Here is a 22,543-nt window from a genome sequence, read left to right as displayed (position 1 = left end):
CTATATACATTACTATATTTGCAGTTTTTATAAAAATGAATTGGGATGCCTGGGAGGCTCAGTCTTAACTGACTCTTGGTTTTGGCTCAGGTCATGATCTCATGGGTTGTGAGATCAAGCCCCATATCAGGCTCCACGCTCTGAAGGGAGTCTGCTAAGATCGTATCCCTGTGCCTCCCCCCACGTGCACAAGCACCTTTCTTTCTCTAAAATAAACAAATCCTTAAAAAAAATTAAAAGAGAAAAAAGAAATGAAATTTCACTAACCTAACCTAATACACTGAACTGAGAACAGCACACATGAAATTTATACTTTGGGGTCCAAACTCATACATGTTATTCACAGAGTGTACAACCAAACTATTTTGAAGACTTCTGTAGTAAATTACTGTCATAATCCTTGAGGGAGGGGCTCTGCTCTGCTTACAGTTCTAATTTCTATGAAGTGCCAAACATATAGTGGGTTCTCAAAATTTAGGAAGTCTTCTATGAGAGGATCACAGGAACCAAGGTTTGTAGTAAGAAAATACACGAACACTAATAAGCACAAATATCACAGATAACACAAAAGCACCACCAAGTCTCAACCACTCCAACCACTTCCTCTTTCACCTTTCTTGTCTCCCTCTAAATGGCTTCCTATTATTCAAATCTTCCTGTATCTACTCTTTCTCCACTATGTTAACAGAATTTATGAAATATGATAAGACAATACCAAAATAGCATAAATTACAGTAAAAACCTGAGAACCCAAATATCCAACACAAGAGGAAGAGTTAAGAAAAAAATAAAAGAGGAATATGGAACAGTAGTTCATGTGAGTTAACAGAAACAGAGTACAAAGGAGTATGAATTCAATGATTATAGTTATGTGAAATGTTTAATACATAGTGACAAAGATCAGAAAGTGACTACCCAGTAACAGACAGGTTATGTTCAGTGTCTGCTGAAGTTTTGCAAATTGCCCACGTTTGAGAAAACAAACCACAAAAACCTACAGCAGCATATCCAGACACTTAAATCTAGATAAGCAGGATGTTTAAAACATTCAACTTCACTATTAAAAACACCTTGGCCAAAAGCCAGGAAGTAAATATAGCACAATCTTTTCGTCTTAAAAAAAAAAAAAGTTTAAGTAGAGTCTATGTAAAATTGTTAAAAAGTCTGAAAGAATAGTCACTGTTCTATTAATGAACCTTTGGGGGATGAATTTTGAAGGGCACTGAAAGGTACTTTTCTTTATTACTTTATATGATTTTTAAATGATGGTAGTATGGCAATTACCTTATTTAGAGAGAGAAGTTCTCTCTTTTACAAAGTAAAAAAAAAAGTGAAATACAGCAAATCAAACCAAAACCGCTAAATTCCATGGCACATAGCACATACAAAAACACATACAGCAATGTACAGGAGAAATTCAGTATACATTTTCTGAAATTAAGTGAAAGATCACTTTCTAATTATTATCTAAATAAGGTGATTACAACTTGCCTTTATCTGGATGTTTAAAATTATAATTTATCCTCTGGTAATATGTTTGAAAGTACTGATAAAATAAATGAATCTGGGGATAAATGTAATAGATTACAAAACACAAAGTGCACAGTCTTACTAACTCAATAATCATGAAAGAAAGTTAAAGTTCTTGAACAATTACCTAAAAGAAAAAAAGCTTAAATAATTATGAGAAAAACGTCAAACCTTCGAGGTACAGATAAATCCACTCCTAAAAGCACAGAAAACAATGAAAACAATTTTATAATGTTAACCTGAAATTGACATAAAAACATAAAAAAATACAAAAGACAGTACTAAAGAGGCAACCACACAACAATGTAAGTGTATAAATCTTACTGGCAGTTAATTCAATAGATATACTGAAAGACAACAGTCTACCATCGAGTAGAGTTTATTCCAGAAATGTAATGCTGATTTAAAAAAAAAAAAGTTTTATTTTACAACATTTAAACACAGAAAAATTGAAAAAACAGTACAGAGTGGTTCTACATGCCCATTATCTAGCTTCCACTCTAACAGTAATATCTTATTCTAACTACCGTACATTACCAAAACCAGGAAATTGACACTGGCACAATATAATTTTACACCCTAAACCTCACTCAGATTTTAACAGTTTTTGTAGGTACTCATTTTCAAGTGTATCTCTATATATAGTTCTAAAACATTTTGCTACATGTATACATCTGTACAATTACTACCATAATCAAGATAAAGAAATGTTCTGTTACCACAGTGTAACTCCCCAATGCTAAGCTCCTTTACAGATATAACCCCAGTCTGTAATTTTTTTTTTTAAATTTATTTATTTGAGAGGAAGAGGGAGAGAGAGAATCTTCAGCAGACTCTCTGCTGAGCGCAGAGTCTGACGTGGGGCTCGATCCCACAACCCATGAGATCATGACCCGAGCTGAAATCAAGAGTTGGGACGCTCAACCGACTGAGTCACACCCAGGCACCCTGCAGGCTTTCATTTTTTAATAGTAATTATGCACCAAGTGTTCTTTTTAATTGAGAAGCACAGAATATGGCTTCAAGATTCAAGTAACTTACCTATTTGCCTCTTGCTATCATTTCTGAGTTGCTCATTTTCTGGTCTTGAAACTTTGTGTACTTCAGCTATAAAAGATATACAAAGTCAGGAATGAGCTCAGGACACAAAAGCAAAAACTTCTGTAAAGTTCAAAATGGGAAAAACAAAGGAACCCAAAACAAAAGCAAAAAATCTATACCCCCACCACCATCACTACTTTGAGTCAAGTTTGAAAGACTGAACATTCTATCAAGTTCAGTTGAAACCTTCTAGGATCATTCATATACAGTAAATCTTTTTAATGAAAAATAAGGTGAATGGAAAATGTTGATCAGTCAATTAATGAACAGTAAATAGCTAAAGTTCTACCTCGCCTGTGCTCTTGATTCTCTATTGCTTTTTGGCTGGTAGATGGTAAAGGCCTGGTTGATACAGGGCTCCTTCTCCCAACAGGTGCTGGAGCAGGTAAGTGGGCCGAGGCGGTCTGTACTGCTTGTTCCATGGTTGGGCTTTTTCTCAAAGGGTCTAACTGAGGGCTTGAACGACCTAAAACGTAACCAAAAGATAAGAAACTACCCTATCCTGTGGGGATTTCAAAACCTAGACCCTCAAAAAAAAACAAAACAAAACAAAACAAAAAAAAGGTCTACAGTTTTATTTCTACCAATTTAAATCCTCAGCACAAATCTGAATTCATCTACTTATTAGACCAGAGTTTAAAACTGGTTATCTTTAGTGGGCTGGGTCACTAGGCTAGTAAAGAAACATTGAAAAAAAAAAACAAAACAAAACCCCCAACGACCAACCAACCAACCTACCAATGGAACTTTATCTGTATTTCTACCTGGTGGGGTTAAGATTTAAGTAAGTTTTTCAAAAATTGCTGCCTGGGCAAGACTTCCCAGGAATATTATCAAAGATCATGTTGTATGCAGGTAGGATGCAGGCTTTCCCCAATAATGACAACCACAAGATTATACTGACACTTCAGCCATTATTTCCAGAGGCTGTAACCTAAAATTTTTAGTAGTTTCTGAAGATATGTCTACAGTGGTACTTTTATATTTATAGGTACTATCTCCATTACATTTCCATTACAAAGGAAGTAAAGAACTAGAAAGTTAGAGAGATGAAGTCCTTCAATACCCTAGAGGCTTGGGAAATTATACATCAATAATCAAAGGCCAGCAACAAATACACCCTTCAGATAATTACACAGCAGCCACATTCATTTCTGGCCATTTTGAAGATCTTTTGGAAGCTTCTGCTTAATATGAGTTGTGCACTTACAAATTCCATTTTTTCTTTTACGAGGTCAGAGCCTGGTCACAGTGTGAACAGAAGAATGTAATACCGGATGCTCCCATCATGTTTTGTCTCTGCTGTAACATTTCTGCTCAGGGTGCTCTCGTATCCCATGATACAGCATGGGATATGTTTTGCTTAAGAAAATTATTTCATGTAAAAAAAAAAAATCCAAGTATGCTGTAAATGTTACTACCCTCCTGTGCATATCTGCACAGGCTCCGCCCACTGGTGAACTGGTGAGTGCTGACAATGCATTGGTTATTGTGCACCAGATGCTTCAGGGACTGTTTATTAGTAATTTTCCCCAAGTTTATGGCTATCTAAAGTCGTAATTACAAATGTGTATCACATTTCCAGCCAGAAACAGTGCAATATTCCTTCCCATTGATTATAATGGGAATCGTGGTGGTTTGTAGAAGTTCTGGCCTATGAGAAAACATTTTTGTGATCATTTATCACTGAATACAGGGATTTACTTATAAAACAAGTGCTAAGTTTTTTGAAAAGCCTGTTGTTCAATTTTATAATATTACATTAAATGATCTTATAAATTTTCTTTTAAAAAAATTTTATTTATCAGAGAGAGAGAGCACGAGTGGCTGGAAGGGAGAGGGACAAGCAGGCTCCCCGCTGAGCAGGGAACCCAGTGCAGGGCTTGATCCCAGGAACCTGGAGTCATGACCTGAGCCAAAGGCAGACACTTAACAGACTGAGTCACCCAGGTGACCCGATCTTATAAATTTCTAAAACTTGTCTCATCGAGGCTTTTAAGAAAAGAATCCTGTGACCCACAAGTGTTGCAGAACCACAAGTGATGCGGTGATCACAGCAAGCAAGGATTAGTCTGCTGTGTACTCCCCCCCTCCCCCAGATTTTATTTATCAGAGAGAGAGAGAGCAAGCGTGCACGCACGCACAAGCAGGGCTAGCGGCAGGCAGAGGGAGAAGCAGGTTCCCTGCTGAACACGATGCGGGACTCCCTGGGATCATGACCTAAGCCTAAGGCAGACGTTCAACCCACTGAGCCACCCCAGAGTCCCCTGCTGTGTTCTTTCAAAACCTTTGTGACTGAAGTCTTCTAGTCACACTGGAAGCTGTGTTACCCACAGGGAATATAGGTAATACTAGACATATCATTAGGAATAAACCCAGAAGCTGGTTTCAGCATAATAAAAACACACCCCCCTGACCTAACTACACATTCTTACCAGTTCAAAGAAAACTCTAGGTATTTTAATTTTGTAAAGTTCAGAAGTTTTCGTTGATAAAACTTAAATGAAGAGTCCCAGGCCATCTCCATCACTGCTTTATATAAATATACCTCTTTCTTATAATATGTACTTGAAAAATTTTTAAATACTTTAATCTGTTTAAAATTTTAGTCCTAACAATGGAAGGATCTAGATATACTTTTCCCAAATGATCACGCAATTGTCTGTCCCAACATCACTATTGGATAGCCAGCCTTCCTCTAATTTAAGAATATCTTTATCATGTATTAATCACTTATTTATGTTAGGAACTATTTCTGACTTTTATTCCTGCACGGCTTTACTTTATGTGTACTTTATTATCAAGTAGGTAAGCCCTATGTCATTACCTTTATTTGAAAAATATGTCTAACTATACTTCCATGTTTATTTTTAGGACTGTCTGTGTATCTCTTTTATTAAGTTCTACTATTCCATTTGGATTTATTAAAAGTATAGTAAATTTAATTAATATGAGACACAAGGTCTTCCTAATACTAAATCTTTATATCTAGGAATAAGATCTGTTTCTCTGATTACGTGTAACTTCTTTTATGTCCCTCTACTACATTTTATATTTTCTACAGAGGTTTGCCATATTTATTATGTATCTTATATTTAATTTCTATTTCTTCTTATTATGACATCTTCTTTTATCTACATTACATAATCAGTGGGTTAGGTTTTAGGACAACTATTGCTTTTTACATGTATAACTTTATAGTTTACCTCTAATTTTAGTCCTTTAGTTCTAGGTTATTCAGTGAATTAATTCCAAGCAGAAAGTCATAGCACTGGCAAATAATACTAATTTCAATATTTATGCTTATGTCTTTTTCATGCATTCCTGAGTTAGCTAAAAATTTCATAACGATGCTGAGTAGTAATGATAACAGGCATCCTTACTTATCATTTTAATAAGTGATTCAATATTAAGGTTAATGTTCACTATTGATTAAAACAGTTAACATTTTATGTATTTATTTATTTGAGAGAGTGCACACACGTGCACACAAGCGTGTGCTCATGAGAGGGGAGAGGGTCAGAGGAAGAAGCAGACTCCTCACTGAGCTGGGAGCCTGACGCGGGACTCAATCCTGGGACTCCAGAATCATGACCTGAGCCGAAGGCAGTCGCTTAACCAACAGAGCCACCCAGGTGCCCCATAAAATAGTTAACGTCTACTAAGCACTATGTGTTAGGTGCTAAGGGCACTGCATACATTTTTTAAAAATGTAATTCTCAGAATAAGTTAGTTACCAATAAAGCCCCATTTTATTTTGTTCTTATTTATTTATTTTTAAAGATTTTTTTTGTTTACTCATTTGACAGAGATAGAGACAGCCAGGGAGAGAGGGAACACAAGCAGGGGGAGTGGAAGAGGAAGGAGCAGGCTTCCAGCAGAGGAGCCTGATGTGGGGCTCGATCCCATAACGCCAGGATCACGCCCTGAGCCGAAGGCAGACGCTTAACGACTGAGCCACCCAGGCGCCCCCCAATTTTTTAAGGTTTTATTTATTTGAGAGAGAGTGTGAACGTGAGTGGGGGGGGGGGGGTAAAAGAATCTGAAGCAGATTCCGCACTCAGCATGGAGCCATCATGGGACTTGATTCCACGACCTGAGCCAAAACCAAGAGTCGGCCACCCAACTGACTGAGCCACCCAGGTGCCCCTTTAATTTTTATAAAGATTTTATTTCTAAGTAATCTCTATATAACCCACGTGGGGCTCAAATTCAAAACCCCAAAATCAAGAGTCATGTGCTCCACCAACTGAGCCAGCCAGGTACCCTTAAAGTCCCATTTTATAGTTTAGAAAACTAATGCTTAAAAAGATGAAGAATTTTATTTAAGGAAGAATTCTTAAAAGAAAAACACCCAAAAGATCTATAGAGAAATATACACTTCTAATAACCTAGAAAGAAGTCTGAAGTATATATAATGAAAGGTAATTGTTATTTCTGGATAGTGGGACTATGGGTGTTTTTATTTTCTTCCTTATACTTACTGTATTTCTAATTCATCTACAACAAATCTTTAGAATGTTAAAAAAATAAAAAATTAAGTTATTTTAAGCCAGTATGAATGATAACTATTTCAAAATATCTAAAGTAAGATACACAGGATTATGTTTAGTATTAGCTTGATTTTACCCTTGACAGTTTTAAACAATATTATCCTGTGATTATAGCATCCTTCTGAAATGATTTTACACTGTTTTATTTAAAAGTGAACATTTATATAAAGCAACGAGCCAATAACAACCACTTCAGCTGCAGATAAAAAAATACAGAATCTTGGGACCACCAAAGATTACAGAACTGGCTGGTAGAAAAATAGATTTAAAAAAATTAAACAGGATCCTTTAAGAAGCTAATTACAACAGCACATTGCCAAAACTCCAAGGATTCTGATACAGCGACTGTCAGGATCTACATTTTTAAGAAGCACTCCAGATGATGGTTGTGGATGGTCCACACTAAGAACCACTGCTCTAGATTCTGTGAGGATGTAGGAAAGACCCAACAGCATAAAGAATAGTTTGGTTTTTTAAGCTGTTATTTCAAGTTCATCAAGAATAGTTCATCTTCAGTGGTGAGTCTGGGCCTCATCTGATATATTTAAGTATTACAATTGCCTTGCAAAAAATTGTCAAACACAGAGAATGTTCACTGGTTCCCAGTTCTATGATCTCAGAACTGTAAAGAGTCTAAATAGTGGACATCATTCAATATACTTATTACGACAGCAATCAGAAGAAAAATCTTAAAAGGACCAAATAGTAAGTGTAAATGTGATTTGCAAGCTGCAAAAGCTCTTAGATTCAAAGAGCAAGATAAAAACCACTAAAGATCTTAGAAATGGAAATATCTGAAGGAAAAAACAGCTTACCTTGAGATAATTGTGTTTTTAGCGATCTTGTATCCTGTGTAAAGGCAGAACCAACTGCACTACTTTGGGATAGAGTACCACTGTTTGATGTTTCTGTTCCAAAGGATGTCAAAGAGCTTCCAGCTTTAAGAGATATATATATTTTTTAAATGACAAAAAAAAATTTTTAATTTAAACCTTTCAATTATATAACGTAATACACCATTTTAACGATGACAGTAACTGTTGCCACCCCTCTCCCCTGCAACACTCGTGCAAATCAGTAATCCTGAAAATCGAAAATGCGTCAAAAATAGTTTGAGAAATCTTTTACACTACATGGAAAAAGCAAACCAATATATACTCCAGCATCCTTGGGTGCCAACAATTTTTGTAACAGCAATACTGTCCTAGGCAGTTACATAGATAGAACAGAAAGGACCCATGTCAGAAAGAGAAGTAGCAGAAATGGCACGTTCTGCATCAGTATTAAGGTGTAATTATTTTAATACCAAGTATCTGCACATAGACCTGTCTATGAAGAGCTTGTCCAGCATTTCCAAGGCAGTAGCCAATGGACTCCAGTTCATTTTAATGCCTCCCTCCAGGACGGTACCGTGGGGCTGCATTCTGCCTAAAGCAACCACAAAAAGTTCTGGTAATGTGAATAACAAATCCCTAGAAAGGGCCCAAATTCTTTGCTATATGAGGTTATGTCAATCTTCTCTAAGTCCTTATGGATCATTTACCTTTTCTTTTGCTGCTTCTCTTCTGACTTAATATTTAATAGATGTAGGTTTTCTCCAACAGGAACTATTTCAGTAGCCCTTCCTTCCCTACCTCTAAATCCAATCTGAAGATGGTAGTCAGAACAATCTCTTGTGAAATACAGATATAACCATATCATGACAGTGCTTAGAACCCTGTGACGGCTTTCCACTGCCCTTAACATAAAAATTCGGATTACTTACCTCAGTTTATCAGGCCCTCCCCTTATCTGTCTCTTTTCTCACCACTTTCCTTATTTTCACCAATCTACTCCGTAGCAGTTTACCCATCAGCTCTTAAACTTTTTAAAGATCATGATCATGCCTCTAGCCATCTTCTGATTTCCCAGCTAATCAATTTCAGTTACTTCAACCATTATTCATCTTCCCACTGTCTTTAACACTGACCCCTCCAATTTAATAAATCTTAGTTGTTCCTATCCCTTTTAAAACAGGGCATCAGAACCTAGCATAGAATCTCAGATAATGAGAATCACTGGGACTCCCCTGAAGGTAGACTCCAGTTAGGCTACAGCCCTGGCCAGCTCATGAGAGGCCTAACATAACTTCCCACATCGCCAGAAATGTGGGGACTAATGCTCTCAATGATTGTGGGAAGTTAAATTCATCCCATTATCCCTAGTATTTCTGGGCAACACGACTAAGACATAAGCCACCTTGATGATACGTAGTCTTATCTGCATGTTGCTTTGTTTCCTCACCTCCTCCAGCCTCCCACACCTTGCCCTCTGGTTAGCAAACTCTTCTATAGATCTTTATTTTCTCCATCTCTTTTCTGAGTTGCTGGCTGTACCACATCCATGTTCCTTACTCTAATTTACCTACCGATTTATTTCAAAAAAATTTTAAAAAAGATTTATTTGACAGAGAGACAGCACGCAGAGGGGAGGGGCAGAAGGAGAGAGAATCTTAAGCAGACTCCATGCTGAGCACAGTTGGGCTTGATCTCATGAACCTGAGATCATGACCTGAGCCAAAACAAAGAGTCAGGCGATTAACTGACTGTGCCACCCAGGCGTCCCTCATACTGTTTTTTATATGCGGAGTGAGGCAGGAACCAAGGTTACTTTTTCCAAATACATACTGGAACATTATTGGTTAAGGAGATTTACCCCTCTCCATTGAACTGCACTGCCATCTCTGTTTTAAATCAGTATTTAAGTGAGTCTTTTTAAAGTAGGTTCCTTGCCCAGCATGGAACCCAACACAGGGCTTGAAGTCATGACCCTGAGATTAAGACCTGAATTGGAAGCTTAACTCTCGGCCACCCATATGCCCCAACTTTCAAGACTGTTTTGGCTATTCTAGGTTTTCTATTTTCATATAAATATTGGAATCAGCATGTCAATTCCTCCCTCCCTCCTTTCCTTTCTTCCTTTCTGAGAGAGAGAGAGAGCGCGCACAGCCGGGGTGGGGAGGCAGAGGGGGAGAGAGAATCCCAAGGCAGCTCCACACCCAGAGCAGAGCCCAACATGGGGCTCAATCTCATGACCCTGAGATCATGACCTGAACTGAAATCAAGAATCAAATGCCCAACTGACTGAGCCACCAAGGCGCCCCCGTCAATTTCTATTTTAAAATATCTACCGGGATTCTGTTCATTCTGTAAATCAATTTTGGGAAAAACATTACCTTAAAAATAATACTGAATCTCTAACCCACAAGCCTGGATCAACTCTCCATTTATTTAGAACTTTAATTTCTCCCAGCAATATTTTGTAGTTTTCATTATAGAGCAGTTTTCTCTACTTCAGCACTACTGACATTTTGTGAGGAGTTGTCCTATGCATTGTAGGATGTTAGGTAGCATCCCTGGCCTCCAACCCTGTACGTTCTAGTAGTATCCCCCAGTTGTGACAACCAAAAATGTCCTCATACGTTACCAAATGTGCCCTGCAGGAGGAAGATAAAATTAACCCCCCTCCACTGAGAACCACGGTTGTAGATGTTTTCAAATATCTTCTGTTACATTATTTCTATTTCCTGGGTATCTCATGTTACTGGTACTAACTGCAAGCTGTGGTGCATTTTACATTTCACTTCTCAACATGTGTTCTAGATCACATGTCAATAAACTCCAACTACAAGTGACCAGATGATAAATATTTAGGCTCTTCAGGCCATATGGTCTCCATTATAACTACTTAACTCTGCCTATGCAGTGTAAAAGCAGCCATAAACAATATATAATAAATGGGTGTGCCTATATTCCAGTAAAACTTTATAAAAACAGGAGGCTGGCTGGATTCAGTCCACAGACCAGTTTGCCAACCCATCTACTGAATAAAAAATACAGTTCATTTCATATATTTACCATGTATTCCCTTACCATGCTAAATTCACTTAACTCATTCTAATGGTTTGAATATGCTTTTGCATTTTCTACATACACAATCATGTCACCTTCAAATAGAAACACTTTTAATTCTTCCTTTTCAGTCTTTGTATCTTTTTTTCTTGCCTTTATGTATGTAAACTTTTCATTTCACTGATTAAGTTTGGGAAATTCCCTCCCATTCCTCAGTTGTTGATAAGTAGGTGCTGATTTTATCAAATGCCTGTTCTGTATCTCTTGGGATTACAGTTTTCCTTCTTTATTCTGTTAATGTGGTAAATTACTAATGATCTTCCAATGTTAAAACATCTTTGCATTTCTGAGATAACTTTACTTTTTCATTATGTACTTTTCTTTTTATGAATTGCTGGCTTTCTCTGCTAATATTGTGTTAAGGATTTTAAAATACATGTCCACAGAGATGGTAGGCTGTAATTTTCTTTTCTTGTAATGACCTCATTTGATCTGGTATCTTAGTTAGCTGGGATATAGTGTTTTTATCTCCTCCTGTTTGGGTTTAAGAAAGTTCTATTTTTCAAGGAATTTCTCTATTTTATCTAAGATGTCAAAATTGACATAAATTCGTTCATAAGATTTGTCCTTTAAGGATCTATAATGATATCTACTCTTTCATTCCTCATATTGGTAATTGGGTCTTCTTTTTTCCCTTGATCACCTGGCTTTGTTGATGTTATGTATATTTTGACTTCTTTTCTTTCTTATTTATTTAAAATTCTTTATTTAAATTCAATTTAGTTAACATATACTGCATATTACTAGTTATTGTGGTAGAATTTAGTGATTCGTCAGTTGCATATAACACCCAGCACTCATTACATCAAGTTATTTTGGCTTGTTTCTATTTCATTAGGTTTATGCTTTTAATTTTTTCTCCTTCTACTACATTTGGGCTAATTTTCTTTCCTTTTCTCTTAGCTTCCTAAGCTGGCAGTCTAGAGCAGTAATTCTAAAACATTCTTATTTTCTAATATATGCATTCAAATGTATAAAATTTTTAAAGCTATAAAATTTCCTCTAAGCTCCACTCACAAATTTTGATATGCTGCTTTTTATGATCATTAAAAAGTATTTTTTTTTTTTTAAAGATTTTATTTATTCGACAGAGATAGAGACAGCCAGTGAGAGAGGGAACACAAGCAGGGGGAGTGGGAGAGGAAGAAGCAGGCTCATAGCAGAGGAGCCTGATGTGGGGCTCGATCCCAGAACGCCGGGATCACGCCCTGAGCTGAAGGCAGACGCTTAACTGCTGTGCCACCCAGGCGCCCCTAAAAAGTATTTTCTAATCTACACTTTCTTCTTTGATTCATCAGTGATTTATAAGTTTGCTCAATTTCCAATTATTTGGAATTTTTCAAGTTATATTTATTTAACTTATGGTTATGAGAACATACCATGTATGATTTCAATCCTCAATTTAATGTAACTTGTTTTATGGCTCAGGATTTGATCTATCCCATTAAGTGGTCCATGTTTACATGAAAATAACCTATATCCCACAACTTTGGGGTGTACTATTTTATAAAAGTTACATCTAGGATTGTTAAAGCCTCCTGATGAACTGTCCTCTGTACCATTAGGAAGAATCCTTCTTATCTCTGGTAGTACCCCTGATCTTTAAGTTTCTTTGTCTGATGTTAATTTGTCTAACATAGTTTTCTTGTTATTAGTGTTTGTATGGTACGCCATGTTGTTTTTTATTCGTTCCCCTTCTGTCTTTCGGTGTATTTCTTATAAAACATTATATAGTTGGGTCTTGTTATTTTTTTAAATTCAGTTTGATGGTATCTACTTTTTAAATGGAATGTTTAATTCCCTTACACTTTATCAAAGTGGACCTTGAACAATCCTTAGTCTGTTAGCCCCGATGTATGATAGATCCAGCTGGCTTTATGGTAACTGTAAAGTTCATAAGTCTGCCTTCTAAATGTTCATCAAAATGATCTAAATTTTCATTAAAAATTAATTTGCACGAAATACTGGAGACCTAAGAGAATCATTGTATAATATGGCTTGACTACTTAACCGGCTAAAATGTACACATTTGTCTGTCTATTCAGCCAACAGTTCTCTGTCTTGTCCACATGGTTATTATGAGACTTAGCATGCCATGGCTGTTTTGCTGTTTTTTATTGTGGGATCGTTAATTTTTCCTAAGGATCCATAAATTAAAGACCTGATCTTTGCACTTAAGAATTATTTTAGCATCAGCTTTAAAAAAATAGTGTTTTAATTCTGTCTGGTGTATCATCCCTTTCAATGTATGAGAGTTAGCTGTTTCCTCACTATCTTACAAAAATACCATACACATACTCAAACTTGTGGGCTTTTGCCAAACTGATAATGAGAAATAGTGCCTCAGTAGAGATTTAATTTGTACATCTCTTATTATAACCAAAACTTAAGCATTTTTCCACATTTGGGGGACATCTATATTCCTCTTTCTGAGAAAGGCAAAGTTAGTTCCTAACACCTGCCTCTTTTTCTCTTGGGTGTAGGTCCTTAGTTTTGGAAGCCCTATAGATGCTATAGATATTAATCCTTCATGATATAAATTGCAAAAAAACCTGTAGAAAGACTGTAACATATAAAAATTAAAATGGAAAAAAAAATTCCCAAATAGTGTTTCCCTGATTTAAACTTCTTTTTTTTTTTTTTTAAAGATTTTTATTTATTTATTTGACAGAGATAGAGACAGCCAGCGAGAGAGGGAACACAAGCAGGGGGAGTGGGAGAGGAAGAAGCAGGCTCCTAGCAGAGGAGCCTGATGTGGGGCTCGATCCCATAACGCCGGGATCACGCCCTGAGCCGAAGGCAGGCGCTTAACCGCTGTGCCACCCAGGCGCCCCTAAACTTCTTTTTTTAAGTCAGAATACTGTACTGCATTCTTATAACAAAGTAAGCTAGAGAAAAGGAAATGTTATTAAGGAAATCACTCAGGGGCACCTGTGTGGCTGAGTCAGTTAAGCGTCCAAGTCTTAGTTTCCGCTCAGGTCATGATCTTAGGGCCGTGAGACTGAGGCCGGTGTCTGCTCAAGATTCTCTCTCCCTCTCCCTCCCCCTGCTCACACATGCTATCTGTCAAATAAATATCTTTTAAAAAAAAATCATATGGTAGAAAAAATACATTTACTAATGTATTTATTGGTAAAAACCCACATATAAGTGGACCTGTACAGTGCAAATACATTTGTTCAAGGGTCAATTTCACTAGGGATTGGAAACAAGAGGCTTAGATTAAAATCTGGCTTAATTTGTGCTAACACAAACCATATCCGAGTTAGCTCCTTTTCTAAAAATCACCTACCACCAATCAATGCTATAATTTTCCTCCTCCTCCTCATTTAACAACTTCTAAATATTATATATAGCTCTCTAGTCATTCCACAAATTATCCTACCAATATGGAAATCAAATGAAAAATAACCATCTACTGCAAAAAGTACTCAGTTGACATGGATAATACAAATAAAATCCTCTACCTTTGTGACAGCCAAATAATAGTAAACTAGCAACTCCCAATAATATTAAAATTAGATAAAAGCATTTATAAGAAATACTCTGATTAGAAGAGCAGGCTCTGAAGAATGGTAGAAGCAGTATTTACTATGTAACACTATATGCTAGACCCTATTCAAATACTTTACACATGCAATCTTCACGGTAATGCATGAGGTAAGTGCAGTAATAATCCCAATGTTAGCCAACTACTCAATGTAGTGAAAGGAGTCTCAAAGAGATCATTTGCAACTCCTCCTTATTTAAATCCTCAGAATAGGATTCTAACAGTTATAGCTAACAGGGTAAATCTGGATTTACCTCCTTCCTGTATCACCACATTAGGACACATTTAATTAGTTAACTACGGCAATGCCAAACTTTATGACTTGATTAAAATGGTGACCATGAGAGGTCTCCATTATAAAAGCACAATGTCATCCTGTCTGTAATTAGTTAACTGTGTGATAATACTTTAGCCATTTTAATATTCTGTCCAACACTGTTCACCCAATGACTTTAGCATCCACTGATAATCCTTGCTAATTACTACAGTAGATATTACAACAATGGTGATTTTCTATATTTACCATTCCTTCTTTCTATTAGCTGGCACTTTTTTGTTAAAAAAGAACATTGGTGGGGCACCTGGCTGGCTCAGTCAGAACAACATGTGACTCTTGATCTCGGGGTCATGAGTTTGAGCCTCATGTTGGATGTAGAGATTACTTAAATAAACAAACTTAAAAAAAAAAAAGAGCACTGTTTCCCCTTCTTCTTTTTTCAAGGGGCCCATGTTCCTTTTAGTGGGGAATGGTATTCAGAAACCAAGAACTGGGTCTACACATATTCTTCGCTACAGGGTATCACTGCTTCTAGGTCCCTTCTATGAACAAAGCCAGGAAATAACCAGTTTTTAAAAAACAAGTTCACATTCATGCTTCCAATTCACATTCAACACCATGGGGTTCTTTCTTACCCCTACATTTCTTTCTCCCTTCTCCATGGTCTTTACAGCATTTCCCAACAACATCACTATATTAGTCATTTGCCCTATCCTGTAATACATACAAAACAGTTTCAAAATTAACACCAGTACCACTACCAATTACAAACCCTAAGTCAAGGTTTCTTTCTTTCTTTCTTTTTTTTCTTTTTTACAGTTCCATTTATTCTTACAATATACCCCTACTAAGAGTGTAAAAGTTACTTGAATTCTTTTTTCTGTGTGCTTATACTATCAATTTGATATATACTTAGCACCAGTTATTTCTGTTTGTATCCATTCAGTTTTAGGATTTATTTTTTCCCATCCTTTTTGATTTTGTGAATAAGCAAAACATTTACACACTTAAAAAGTCACAGCTACATAAAACAAAGTATATTTATAAAAAGGAATTAATTTTAACAAAACCCATTAACATACTAATGAGTTTCAAGATATACCTGAAACTGGATTTGTGATGCAGAGAAACAGGGTAAACTGATAAATGGTTATTTCAATTGAATTAAAAAAGATTAAGGGCTAGAATTTGAGATTTTTTTTTTTTTTTTTAAGATTTTATTTATTTATTCGACCGAGATAGAGACAGCCAGCGAAAGAGGGAACACAAGCAGGGGGAGTGGGAGAGGAAGAAGCAGGCTCATAGCAGAGAAGCCTGATGTGGGACTCGATCCCATAACACCGGGATCACGCCCTGAGCCCATGGCAGATGCTTAACCGCTGTGCCACCCAGGCGCCCCTAGAATTTGAGATTTAAAAAGTTACTCCTTACTGTGAAAATTTCAGTAAAGGTATACTAAAGAGCTAAAATGCACAGCTATAAAAACAAAACAACATTGAGCTGATCTGATTATTATCTAGCTTTCTCCTTACAGTGTTAATGCTTCTAAAACAATAAACAAAGCACCAGGCCCTCAAACATGCTATATGTGATTATCTTTCCACATTCTACCTAATATAAATACTCCTTAATGGCATTATTATTACCTAATAATAGCATTATCTCCAATCCCCTTTTTGAAAACCCATTCTGTTGAAAACAAATGCTTATTCTATGATTTTTTTAGATTAGTTTATTTTTTAGTAATCTCTACACTCAACGTGGGGCTCGAACTCATGACCCCAAGATTAAGAGTTACATGCTCTTCCGAGTCAGCCAGGTGCCCTGGAAAAAAATGCTTATTTTAAATGGATATATCTTATGTAAATTTAAAATAACATTCAATGATATTTGGCAATTGAATAGATCTAGATTAAAAAAAATGTGCTTCATAGAGCCAGTAGTTATTGAGGACATTAAATAAAGCCTTTAAATTAATAGGTTACAAAAGGAACACCAAACAACATGTCTGTAAATTTGTGGTAAAGACAGGTAAATTTAAAAAAACAAAGAAAAAAGAAAGAAAAAGTAAAAAGCACAACATACCAACACCGACAGCACCAAACTGCTGCCCGACTAATGAACTTGGACTGAACTGACTGTATGTTGACATCCTGCCAAAAGGTCCATAGGAACCCACTGACTGGAATGAAGAAGTAGATGAGCCTAGTGAAGACTGAAGAAAGATCATGGGTTATTTTTCCAGGCTCTACACAACATGTACATAATGAAAAAAATTCGAATATTTACATTTTTAAAGAAAACTTTAAATTGTAACTACTAGATACAAAAGCAATTATAATAACTTACAATATGCATTTAATACCATAATAGTTTAACAACCTCCGGATTTCAATATTTGTATATACGTGCCAATCATAGTTGATGTGACTTATAAATGTATTTTTCTATAGTTAAGTAAAGAGTTTTATAGCAGTTTAGGAAAGAACCGAAGAAAAGTTACTTGAATAAGTAACTCTGAAGAAAAAATATGGGAAAAATTACATTTGGTTATACTGAGTTTTAGTCTGGTGCTGACAAAAATAAGGTATCTCACTTGTGATTTTGCTCATATTTCAATCATTTGAGGCGCACTATTAAATTTATAGGGAAGTGATATAGAAACAAACTATCCCAAACAAGACCATTTACTATTTATTTATTTATTTATTTATTTATTTATTTATTTATAAAAGTGGGCTCCATGTCCAGCATGGAGTCCAATGTGAGGCTTGAACTCACAACCCTGAGATCAAGAACTGAGCTGAGGTAAGAGTCAGATGCTTAACCAACTGAGCCACCCAGGTGCCCCAAGACCATTTACATTTTTAAATATATTTATCATTAAGTTAAAGAACATTTTACAAAAATTTCAATTTACTAAACCTAAAGTGTATTATAGAGTATTAAAGTATATTATAGTGTATTAATACCTAAAGTATTATAGAACGTATATATGCATACTATATACTCATTATCTTAATATAAAATATCACATATTACAAATATGAAGCATACTAATGACCAAAAGGATATAAGCTCACTGATGGTAGGAGTGTCTGTGTGTTCACTGCCAGTATCAGGCATATGGCAGGTGCTCAATAAATACTACTGGATGTATTAACCCAAAGGTCAAAAGTCAAAATTTATGGTGACTGGTAGAAGTTACTCAACAACAGTCTGACTTAAGTTTACTTGGTTCTTCTGATTCCATAAAGCTTGTAACTTTTAAATAGAGACAGTCAGCTAACACTACTCTTTGGTGTAGGCTATCTCTATTAAAATGTGTCTCTTCTCCCTCCATTTAAGAAAATTCACATTTTCTCATAATTCCTTCAGACTTACCTCCTCAAAAGTTGGACTTAACAAGGAGTGGGGGGAGAGGAGAGGAGAGAATTTCTCCAATTTCTAAGAATAAATTTAATTATTTCTTATTAAAAAACTTATATTGGAAAGATAAATATTAAATAAATGTTAAAAGGTACTTTCTCTCTCTCTCTTTTTTTCCCCTATTTTTTAAAAGGTTTTATTTTTAGGGTGCCTGGGTGGCTCAGTCGGTTAAGAGTCCGCCTTTGGCTCAGGTCATGATCCCAAGGGTCCTGGGATCGAGTCCCCCATTCAGCTCCCTGCTCAGCAGGGAGTCTGCTTCTCCCTCTCCCTCTGCCCCTCCTCCCCTCTGTGTTTACGCTTTCTCAAATAAATATAATCTTAGGAAAAATAAAAAGATTTCATTTTTAAGTACTTTCTATGTCCGACATGGGGCTCAAACCTACAATCCTGAGATCAAGAGTCACACACCCCACCAACTGAATCAGTCAGGCGCTCCTCTTTTTTTCCATTTTAATTTTATATACCACCTATTATTTTCTTCAGAAGAGTTCATTAGGTATTTTAATATTGGAAGTAAGACAAACTTATGCAAGATAATATATATTCTAAGAATCTGTTTTGTGGAAAATTAAGATTTTATCACAGCATAAAATAGGGAAAGTTAATTTTAAAAAATCTAAAAGTATTACATTACTTAAAAAAAAATCAACAAGCATATTTTAGTGCAAATGACCAAAGGCTGACAAGAAAAGGGTTGAGAAGAAAATGGATCCAAAAGGAAAATCATGAGGGCGATAAGCTTTTAATCAGCTATGACCCTAAAATGAAAATACTCCTATGTCAATCTGCTTCCTCTGCTGTTGTAACTAAAATTCAGGCAGTTTCTATATACTTCCAATTATCATGTAAATAAGCACTGTAACGAACATCCTCTTTAATTTATAATTTACAATCTTTTAGAAATCATGTATTTGTTTTTGATAAAATATAATTTTTAAATTTCTTTTACTGAGAATACTTAGGGTCTTCTTTTTTCATACCTTATTTATTTACTTATTTATTTTTAAATATTTTATTTATTTGTGAGAGAGAGAGAGAGAGAGAACACGCGCGCACGCACAAAGCAGGGGGAGTGGTAGGCAGAGTAGGCAAAGGAAGAAGCAGGCTCCCTGCTGAGCAAGGAGCCCAGTGTGGGACTGAATCCCAGGACCCTGAGATCATGACCTGAGCCAAAGGCAAACTCTTAATGGACTTGGCCACCTAGGCGTCCTTTTTCGTACTTTAGAGAATTGAACAATATACCTGTGTATGTTAAAAATCCTTTTACGTTTGTGCTATTTTATACAACACTTCATGCATATTATGTTACATAGATATACCAATATACCACACACATATATACACATGATACCAATGTGATTTATTACTTTTTTTCACTGAACCTAATAATCTTACCTAAGAGTAGCCATTACCACTCTGGTTTGTAATATGAACCAAATGTGAATAATATAGTAAGTGACATGGATCCTGGATTCCAGAGCCAGACTGCCTGGTTCTGTCCGAATTGTGGCTCTACCTTAATATACTCACTTGTTCACTTGTAAAAATCAGAATTGTATAGCTATACTATAATTACAGTACCAAGCTCAGAGAGTATTGTGAGGACTGACTTACTATATGTACAGTGGTTTGAATAGTGCTTCTCATACAGTTAGACCTCAATAAATGTAAGCTATAACTTGCTAAAATTAGAAAATATTTTATGATAAAAATAAATCCCTCTTCTACTACTTATTTAGTCCCAACTGATGATCTAAAGAAAAAAGCCTAGATGAAAACATCATCCAGGTATTTTAGGTATCTAGGTAACTAGGAAATGATAAGCACATGAACATTCAATTGAGGGGGAAAAAAAAACACCCCAAAACCAAAATCCAAGAGAGGTAAAAGCCAAGACTAGCCATGTACTTGAAGTTTTCTTGCACTCCAAGACAAATTTACCAACAGTTACCTGAACAATAGCTGGGTCCTGAGGCAAAGAACATTGTGGTTTTGGTGGCTCACAAACAGTGAGGTCTTTAATATCACTCCCACGGAATATGATGTATTCAAAGACTTCATCTCGAGGTGGTATTGGACGATCTGTTGGTCTGTCTTCTGTACCAAAGGACCGAACTGGTGAGAAAACAGAGACTATAAGATACATGTTTTACTCATCATATTCAGGTAGTGCCCTGAGAAATGCACTCTTCCAAATACCAATAAACAGCAGTTCTTAAATGTCATCTGTGAGAAAATATTCATTAATCTGTAGCTAAAGAAGTTTTGTTTTTCTTTAAAAGAAGAAAATAGAGTGGGTTCTGCCTAGAGCTAAATGTACTCAATTTAAAAGACAATCTGTATTATGAGGTCATGTTCATCCTACATTTTTATTTATTTATATCTTTGGTGGTTGTGCTGAGAGGAGGTGTTAAAGATGTCTTCTTTCATTGTTGATTTATTTTTAATATCATTCAGCAAAATAAAAAATTGGCAAACCTATGTGAGATTTCTTGTTGGGGAGTGGAATGGCAAGTGATTTCCCTGTCCACAAAATCCCAAAGTTTGGGAAATTGAGTTTTTGGATTAAGAGAAGACAATGAAGGGAACATCTATCTTGGTGAGTAGTAGGTCCTCTAGAAGCCAAGCCAAGCAGCTGTCAGGTATTTAGCCCCAGGGGACAGCGTGAAATGGCCTAGTTACCTAAAATATCTCATAATTAAATCTGATTATTTCAACACTTAAGGTAGCATTACTCAAAGTTAAACTGCGGACCACCTACACCAGGGTAAGCTGGCTAAAAAGATTTCTGGGATCTTATTCAAATCCACTGAATCAGACTTTCTGAGAGGGTCCAGAAATCTGCATTTTAAACCAAGTCCTCAAGAGTTTCTTAAGAACACTAAAGTTTCAGGCTCACTGTCTCAGACTTTTCTGAAAATGTCTACATCCATACAGAAGTTTCAAGTAAGAAAGTTTGAAAGATCATGTATTATCCATTTAAGAGTGTCCTAGAGGGAGTAGAACCCCTTCAGATTGTGCAACGTTTTGAATGTATGCATTTTTCTGCAGAACTGATCCAGGGTTAGATTAAATATGAATATTAGTTCATTTTAAATAATACCTCCCTCCTTTATGCTAAAAAGTCTTTCTATCACTTATGATACTTCCAGGAAAGATGGTGACATAGATGTAGGCTTGCAGGAGGATATCCTCCCCTAAAACTAAAGAAAATAGCCAAAAAGAGTTAAAATATCCCTAAACTAGGAGATCTCAAATTTATACCGTGAAATTTTATTAAAAAGTATCACTCCAATACTGAATCACTTAGTCCAAACTGGAAGATCAATCTGAGAATCCATATGCAGCATGCCCTGAGAAATGTTCACCGGCACCTCCATATTGGTAGGTGGGGACAGGAACACTGATGTGGTTAAGGGAAAAGATCTGGAATACCCTAGTTGAAGTTCCTCTTCCCCTAGTGGCCAAAGACTACTTTATAGGGCAGGAGTAAATGACAAGGTTCTATATTTTGCCCTTTATCTGAAAGGAAGGATAAAGAGCCAGAAAAATCAGGATTAAGAAAATTACATATAAATCAAAGTCATCCCTAACCTTAGTGGCGGCAGCAGCAACATCACCAGTACACAAAGTATACAGCCTCAGGCCTCGGAACAGACTAGTTCATCTTGAAGCAGAGGGAGGAAAAGTCAAAGTCCTCCTTTCTTTTCCTTAAAAGATTACTTATTTGAGAGAGAAAGAGAGAGAGAGCACAAGTGGGAGGGGGAGAGGCAGAAGGAGAGGGAGAAGCAGGCTCCCGGATGAGCAGGGAGCCTGAATCGGGACTTGATCCCAGGACCCTGGGATCATGACCTGAGCTGAAGGCAGATGCTTAACTGACTGAGTTACCCAGGCGCCCCCTCAAAGTCCTCCTTGTACAAAAACCACCGACAAGCTCCACAAGGTTTTCCAAGGCTGACAAGCTCCATTAGGTTTTCCATGGCCTAACAAAACCATTCAAACTATACCCATGTAGTCACTAGACAGATGAAAAATCCATTCAGGATTAATATTCGTCATAGGAAATAGAAGAAAATTTCAGAAAGAACTGCTTTACCTTCTTGAGAAAAATAAAGTTCTTATGATCAAAATGACATTGAAAAGAGAAGGTAGC

At 36.3% G+C, this 22,543-nt stretch overlaps 1 protein-coding gene across 6 annotated transcripts in view; it reads right to left on the bottom strand.

Moving 5' to 3' along the window:
- LSM14A (LSM14A mRNA processing body assembly factor) overlaps positions 1-22,543 on the bottom strand; it is a 54,307-nt gene that overhangs the window by 8,541 nt on the left and 23,223 nt on the right. For 3 of the 6 annotated variants that reach the window (XM_026484304.4, XM_026484303.4, XM_026484302.4), the window contains exons 2-6: positions 20,342-20,505; positions 17,047-17,176; positions 8,000-8,122; positions 2,921-3,097; positions 2,572-2,637 (exon numbers count right to left, since the gene is read on the bottom strand). In XM_026484304.4, coding sequence (XP_026340089.1) covers positions 2,572-2,637; positions 2,921-3,097; positions 8,000-8,122; positions 17,047-17,176; positions 20,342-20,505 — 660 coding nt within the window. The remainder of the gene's footprint in view (positions 1-2,571; positions 2,638-2,920; positions 3,098-7,999; positions 8,123-17,046; positions 17,177-20,341; positions 20,506-22,543) is intronic. The other 3 variants (XM_044378919.3, XM_044378918.3, XM_026484305.4) reach the window with 1 other exon arrangement.

Source organism: Ursus arctos, unplaced genomic scaffold (genome assembly GCF_023065955.2).
Source record: "Ursus arctos isolate Adak ecotype North America unplaced genomic scaffold, UrsArc2.0 scaffold_19, whole genome shotgun sequence".
NCBI lineage: Eukaryota > Metazoa > Chordata > Mammalia > Carnivora > Ursidae > Ursus > Ursus arctos.
This window is presented reverse-complemented; position numbering and strand designations above follow the sequence as displayed.